Source organism: Phoenix dactylifera, chromosome 8, assembly GCF_051530095.1.
Source record: "Phoenix dactylifera cultivar Ajwa chromosome 8, Ajwa_hap1_PhDact_Kaust_v1.1, whole genome shotgun sequence".
In the NCBI taxonomy this organism is placed as follows: domain Eukaryota; kingdom Viridiplantae; phylum Streptophyta; class Magnoliopsida; order Arecales; family Arecaceae; genus Phoenix; species Phoenix dactylifera.
Genome location: NC_143197.1, coordinates 24,384,999 through 24,392,647, shown reverse-complemented (window position 1 = coordinate 24,392,647; position 7,649 = coordinate 24,384,999). Strand labels below are relative to the sequence as shown.

Here is a 7,649-nt window from a genome sequence, read left to right as displayed (position 1 = left end):
TCGCTCGGTTTCCGTGGTCGATCTTCTACCGGGGCGCCGAGTTGGTGGATGAATCCTTGATTCTTTCTTCCGACGGGGGCTTTGGAGAGGCTGATGAGCCGGCGAACGAGATCTTGATGATTCCTTCGGAGGAGAGTGCAGACAGCCGAGGGGAGTTCGGCGGCGTTCCAGCGTCGAAGTCTTCGATCAACGCGCTGGAGACGAGAAGCTTTCAAGAAGATGAGTCGGCATCGGCATGCGTCATTTGCCTGGAGGATTTGGAGGCTGGGGTGGAGGTCACGGCGATGCCATGCTCCCACGAGTTCCATCGGACGTGCCTCAGCAAATGGTTGGAGAAGAGCCACCTCTGCCCTTTGTGCCGCTTTCCCATGCCGACTGTGGGCTCACAAGTTCCTCATCGAGTGACTGGAGTTGGACAATAGACACATATGTTGTTCGTGATTCAAGTTTGATTTGGTGCGTTGTGGGTGTAATTGATGCATCCTACTTTGTATATTGAGTTTTGATGCTGTAAAGATGTATTATTTCTTTCATTTAATTGATTGGAAATCAACATTATCTATATTGTATCAATTCTGCTCTTCAATAGTGTTGAATCTTGATAATCTTGGACAAGTTTGTTTATGATGCCCAATATTTATACTCTCTGTTCTACAAACGAGTCCCACAGTAAGGTCTAATGTCGATGCTGGCCTCCCGCTCATGAGATAGCATGAGGGAGGTTGTACGTGAAAATTAGAAATCTTCCACGCGAGCAAGATTGGGGGATTGCCAAGGAGCGGAGGAGACTCCGAATGGACAGGGCCGGCCCAACCTTTAGACGGCTAAGACGGTTGCTTAAGGCAAATACATTTGCAAATCATTCAATAAGTAGTTTTACAAATTATTATATCTAGCCAAGTTTCATATGAAGTAAATAATAAAAATTATTCAGCTACATGGTTCCATTGTTTATTTGGTATTAGAGATGTGCTAACTACTCATTTGATTGGTCACCGTTTTCAGACTATGTGAGACTAAGCACATCCTGTGGCTTCGAAAAATACAAGGCCTAGGAAGAAACCCCAAAACATCAATATAAATAAAAAAATTATAGATAGAGATTAGCCCCGAAACATCAATATAGATAAAAAAAATTGTAGATAGAGATTAGCAAATAAATAATATCGAAATGAGGATAAAAAACATGAATTCTTATGTCCGCCATCTCGCACAGCTCAAATAAATTGATATATACATATAAATATGCATCATCAATCATGAAATACCTGTTTTATTCGAAAGTGATATATCCTATATCATTAAATAGAATTTTTTATTCAATAGTGATTTTATATATGTTATCTTCTATTTCTCGTTAATCCAAGTTCGACAACGGTTAACATTCTGGTTTTTTTGGACTAGTCACGGCAAATATGCTCATGGCGGTTCATCTCTTTAAGTGCGCATGGAAAGTTAGGCACTCTTTGTTTGGATGCACTCGCAGTAATTTCTTAATTGGCAAAGATTATTTAATCTTTTGGCCTAAATCTCTGCCTCTTCCTGCCGGGGAGTTGGCATTTTGCACACGACAACGTGATATATATCTAAATCTATACTCGTAGCTCATAGGTATAATAACAAGTTAACATGCAAATAACTTTACATATACATTATCACCGTCCTTGACATAGATGGTCGATTCCGACGAAGCTTTATTAGGAAAATGGTAGTGAAGAATTTCGGTATCGGTGTAAGGATCCATACGGGTGTATGTTTAATCCTACGTCGATTATTTGCTAAATCGATTTTGGGTACTTATATAGGATCAAAAAATCTAAATAATACTTTCCAACTAGCTATTTTGGATATTGTCTTAAGTCGTGACAAATAGTATAAAAATGGATCCGATCCATAACCTATATAGAGTAGGGCACATTGCAGCATGGATCAATTGAGGCTAGCCACGGATGGATTGTAATGCTTATGATTAGATTTAAATGAATTTAAATTTTTAGTTTGCCGGATAAAAAAAAATTAAATAATAATTTTTGGCTAGCTATTTTGTCACCGGCTATTTTAATTATGAGTGGACACTGCCATCGTTCTTTCTTCATGGGAATTTGGATTATGGAATTCATCTCTCATTTCAGCTTTTTGGTGGGCCCGGCCTCTATTTCCACGGTGGACCAGGCAATTCCCCGGCATCCCGAGTATCAAGAGACATCTGGGATTCTCAAGATGCCCGTTATATAATTTAAACCTATGAAGCCTCGTTGTTCTCAGCGAACGCTACGACTCTGTGCCCCGCTGTCCACAACTCCACACCCATTATCCCTAAAATAAGAAGAGAATAACGCCTCGTATTTGTGTAAGAAGAGGAGGAGGAGGAGGAGGAAGAGGCCTGGGGCTAGAAAGAAGGGGATGTCTCCGTTGTTCCTCCCTCCAGGTGTTGGGTTTCCCATCCTTCGTCGGAGCCCCATCCGGAACCCAGCCCGAAAAAGATGGGGACTCATCAGAATCCCCTTCCTCCCTCGTTGCAATCTCCATCTGGAGAAAACAACATCTCGAACAAAAACAAAGCAAACGACAGGATCCAAAAGAAGAACACCAAATCTAAAGTACCTGGATATATCGATCCGCATTCTCCTCCTCCCCATTTGCCGGGCTCTCAGAAATGATACACCGAGCATTGGTGTTGGTGAAAGAAAGACGTTAAAAAATTGCACCGTTAAGCCGGAAGAAGGAGGAAGAAAAGAAGGGAGAGTAGAATGTTCAAAGATATCCAACGCATCAAGGCGTGGGAGTCCACCGTCCGGAGGACGCACCAGAAGCATCAGCCGTCGGCGCGGCGGCGCAGCCTCGTCCTCCCCCCCGTGTCGGCCTCCCCCACCGCCGCCGACGTCGACGACGCCGATGATCTCGATGACCCCACCCTCCACCACGCCGAGCGCCTCCTCCCCAACGGGGACTTCTACACCGGCCAGTGGCACAACAACCTCCCCCACGGCACCGGCAAGTACCTATGGACGGACGGCTGCATGTACGAAGGCGAATGGCGCCACGGCAAGACCATGGGGAAAGGCAAGTTCAGCTGGCCCTCCGGCGCCACCTACGAAGGCGAGTTCAAGTCCGGCTTCATGGATGGCTTCGGCACCTACACCGGCTCCCTTGGGGACACCTACCGCGGCTCCTGGTCCATGAATCTGAAGCACGGCCAGGGCAAGAAGTCCTACGCCAACGGCGACTACTACGACGGCGAGTGGCGCTCCGGCCTCCAGGACGGCCACGGTCGCTATACTTGGAAGAATGGCAACGAGTACGTCGGCGAGTGGCGCGCCGGCGTCATCCACGGCCGCGGCACCCTCGTCTGGGTCAACGGCAACCGCTACGACGGCGGGTGGGAGGACGGCTTCCCGAAAGGCAACGGAAGCTTCCGCTGGGCCGACGGCAGCCTCTACGTTGGGTACTGGAGTGAGGAGAACGACGGCATCCAGCAGAAGGGCGTTTACTACCCGTCGCCCGCCGCCACTTCGCCGACGGCTCGGGATCCTCATGCTGCGTTTGCGGCCGACCTCGGCGATTGCAAGGTTTGCCCGGGCGAGACGGTGTCGATTCTCCCGTCGCAGAAGACGCCGAACTGGTTGGGAATGGAGGAGAATTTCCTACAGAAGCAGGCCGTATGGAGGCAGTCCAAGTCGAACGACGGCCGGCCGAGAAGGCGGGCGTCGGCCGACACGGCCGGGACCGGTGAGACGCCCAAGAGGACTAATGGGCACTAGGGGTGCAAATGGGTCGGGTCGGGTCGGGTCCTAGGTGACCCCGATCCGACCCGGTTTTTTGTTCGGGTCCCAATTTTGGACCCGGACCCGACCCGGTTGAAGATCGGGTTGGGTCGGGTCGGGTCCGAGTCGGGTTCGGGTCGGGTCCGGGTCCAATTCGGGTCGGGTTCGGGTCCGATCGGATCCAATTTTTTTGTGCTTTTGGGAAAAAATTTGGGCAAATCTAATTTGGTCATATCATAATTATGAGGTGCTGGGTGACCCATGACTTGAAAGACTTTGCAATTGAGCTCCAGAACAGATGACCCATGACTTACTAACTAAGTCGGTCTACAAGCTAAATTTCATATCACACTATTTTTTATCTATATGACTGATTGGACGGAACTCGGTGTCTCCCAGCTCCCCTCTCACGAGGACAAAAAAAATCCCAAACCTTCTTCCAAAATCCAATTCCATTGCAGAAAACTGGCACATGACCCATATTCAGTTGCAGTGTTCCCTCACTTTCTCCCTTCAAAAGTTAAAAGAAACAAAAACCAAAAAACAGAAGGAAAAAAAAAAAAAAAGGCAGCTACCGAGACACCAGAGGTCTCAACAGTGTAATAGATCCAGAGAGAATCCTGACGGGCCGACGTTCCTTTGGATTCTGTGAACCTATGCTTGTTGCTATCCTCCCACACTGACCAACAGTACCACAACCCACGCCAAAAAAAAAAAAAGAAAAAGAAAAAGAAAAGACTTTCTTTTGCTTTTCCTCTCTCTCTCTTCGGGTCCATTCGGGTTGGGTCGGGTCCGTTTGGTAAACCCAGACCCGACCCAGAAAATGATTCGGGTCCAATTTTAGGACCCGACCCGGACCCGCGGGTCCTAAAATTCGGATCGGGTCGGGTCGGGTCACGGGTCGACCCGACCCATTTGCAGCCTTAAATTGGGCACAACAATAGCATCATCGGCGCTGCCGGCAGTTGGGAGGCGGATGGGGATTACAATTGTGATGCAGAGGAAGGTAGTGTGGCCAGGGGGAGAGGGGCGTCCAGCGACGGGGCTAATGACTTCATGGGAGGGCTTAGCCTGGAGGAAACGGAGTCGACGGGAACGGGGAGGTGGTTGCCAATAAAGTGGCCGCCACCGGAGGTGAAGAAGCAGGGGGAGACTATCTCCAAGGGGCACAAGAATTATGACCTCATGCTCAATCTCCAGCTTGGGATCAGGTATCCTGCTTTCTCTGCTGTAATCTCTGGCTTCTATGGAGGTTTTGGTTGTGGCCCCAGCAAATGATGCATGGAAAGAGAAATATAAATGCTCTGCTAACTAATTAACTCCTATTGATCTCTAGTTTTGTTTATATTGTGAAATTATCTTTTTGCAAAATGGTGGCTTACGCCACCAATTGTTTCATTAGGTATAAAATGATTGCATGGAAAAACAGGGTAGGGCCCCCTCAACACACCACAATGATGGATGACTTCATGGTTGCAGGCCTCATTCAGCCCTAAACCCACAAATAAGACACAGAAAATGAGACAGCTAAACAATATAGAACAAGACAGTCCTAGATAACACTTCTTCGTTTCATTGTGAATTTTTGAAAAATATGATATATCTTTACCATTTTCATATTTTTGTCATCCTTTCCTTTAGTCTGCATCTAGTTTTAGGTTATGTCTTTTTATAGACAACGACTGATTTTTTAGTTTGTGTGATCTGGGAAGAATGGATCTGACAGTTGTTCAAGTTATGAATCCACCAAACTGGAAAACAAAAATCATGTATCAAGAGTTGGATTATGGCTTTATAGACCCACTTTTTTACAACCATGGTAGAGTCTATGGTACTCGGATTCCATAGACTCCTATGTCCATGTCCATTCAGCAACAGATCCATGCATCCGGCAGCTACACTTGGATTCCTTTTTTTTTTTTTTTGAGAAAAACATTGGGACAGATCACCACACATTTTATAAGAGTAACGCTTGGAGTCTTATGTAAATGTGGATTGGTCTTCCATGTGATATTCTTCATGCACATAATGATTTTAAAAATATAAAAAGAATATAAACTTGCAATGTAGTGGGTAGTGGGAAGGTTCAGTAAGCATGCCATGCATTACTATACCTATCTGTCATGTTTAGTATTTGCAAAAATAATAGATTTTCCTCCCTTAAATTTCTTCTCTTTAACTGAGAACTCCTCTCATAATCTATGTTAAGAGTCCTTTCTTTTGGTGAGGATTTGGAGGTTGGGGTGGAGGTCACGGCGATGCCATGCTCCCACGAGTTCCATCGGACGTGCCTCGGCAAATGGTTGGAGAAGAGCCACCTCTGCCCTTTGTGCCGCTTTCCCTTGCCGACTGTGGGCTCACGAGTTCCTCATCGAGCGACTGGAGTTGGACAATAGACACGTATGTTGTTCATGATTCATGTTTGATTTGGTGCGTTGTGGGTGTAATTGATGCATCCTGCTTTGTATATTGAGTTTTGATACTGTAAAGATGTATTATTTTTCTCATTTAATTGATTGGAAATCAACATTATCTATACTGTGTCTATTCTGCTCTTCAATAGTGTTGAATTTTGATAATCTTGGACATGTTTGTTTATGATGCCCAATATTTATACTCTTTCTATTCTATTATTTACTTATAATTCATTGAAGTGATTAATATATATTAAATTCATGCCAAATTAGACGGCTCTATCGCCCCTGCCGGGAGTGTTATTTTGAAAATCAAGTGATAATTTCCATGGAAGAGATGCCTATCTTGCAAGAGATATATAGGTTCATCCCAGGCTCCTCCGTAGCTTTATAAATAGCGGCAAAGCCCTTGGTCATGTTCCTTTTCTTATAAATCTTTGAAGAAAAAAAGTAAAAGGTCAAATTTACTAGAACTTTAGAAAGAAACCGAGAGCGTTCATCCTTGCTAAGATATCATATATCTAACACTTATCCCGAGTTTCTAGAAAAATTACTATTTATCCATTGAAAAAAGTAAAAAAAGTTATTGTTATTGTACATTGAATTAATTAATTATTTTAAACTGTTCCTCAAATTGCTTATAAGTATGTCTTGGCAATGGATCTCGCATGAAGAGTTACGTGGGTCTTAATGTGTAAACTACCTGGGAGATGCTTTTGTATACATTTTTTTTTTATTCTTGATCCCTGTCAGTCCTTCTTCTAGTTCTGCACATGCTAAAACTGACTGCTCGGATGATTCTATAAGTTCTTTTACAATAAACTAACTTGTATCTCGACAAATGCTTGATTTCCTGGTGTACTTGCTTCAATTGTTTGTTGAATGATCCACTGTTCAAAATCAAACAGTGATTTATGAAAAAAAAAATTAGAGCTAATATATAGTTGATTCCACACCTCTTAGTTTGAATGCCCAAATTTCTGCATGTCCTTTTCTTGGGTCTACTAATTCCAATAAAAATTTCCCATTCCTTCTTTTCAAGCATCAGCCAAACACTCTTTATGACAAACTTCAGTTTAGAGATTAAGACATTATTGGTTGTTATGATTCTTAAAGTCTTTAGATGGCTAACATCTCCAGCAAGGGAGTTGCCTCCTACCATGCATATCTCTCCAGTCCATGTTCGCACTACTTCGAGAGTGTTGTCACGATAAGGAAAAAAGACTGTTAGCTGTTAGTAGTTATGTGCTTGTTGATTGTCAAGAGTATAGTCATTGTCATACATGTCCAAATATACATAAGTCAAGAAACGAGCATCATAACATGAACTGAAGATATTAATCGGTACTTCATAATTTTCCATCCTTTTCATTTCTTTAGTCCATTGCCTTTTCAGGTTACCAACCGGGAAACAACTAATGTACTCACGCTTAACAAACAATATTCAATTTCCATGCATTGGTATTGTGGA

General features: G+C 44.1%; 1 protein-coding gene across 1 annotated transcript; it reads left to right on the top strand.

Moving 5' to 3' along the window:
• Positions 1–2,737: 2,737 nt before the first annotated feature.
• On the top strand, positions 2,738–3,761 carry LOC120110110 (uncharacterized). Its single transcript, XM_089924961.1, has one exon. The coding sequence runs from the start codon at positions 2,751–2,753 to the stop codon at positions 3,759–3,761; it is 1,011 nt and encodes a 336-aa protein (XP_089781087.1). The 5' UTR covers positions 2,738–2,750.
• Positions 3,762–7,649: the final 3,888 nt, after the last annotated feature.

Bases quoted from the DNA above. Each gene is read 5' to 3' on its own strand.
- LOC120110110 (XM_089924961.1), top strand. From the start codon at position 2,751: ATGTTCAAAGATATCCAACGCATCAAGGCGTGGGAGTCCACCGTCCGG.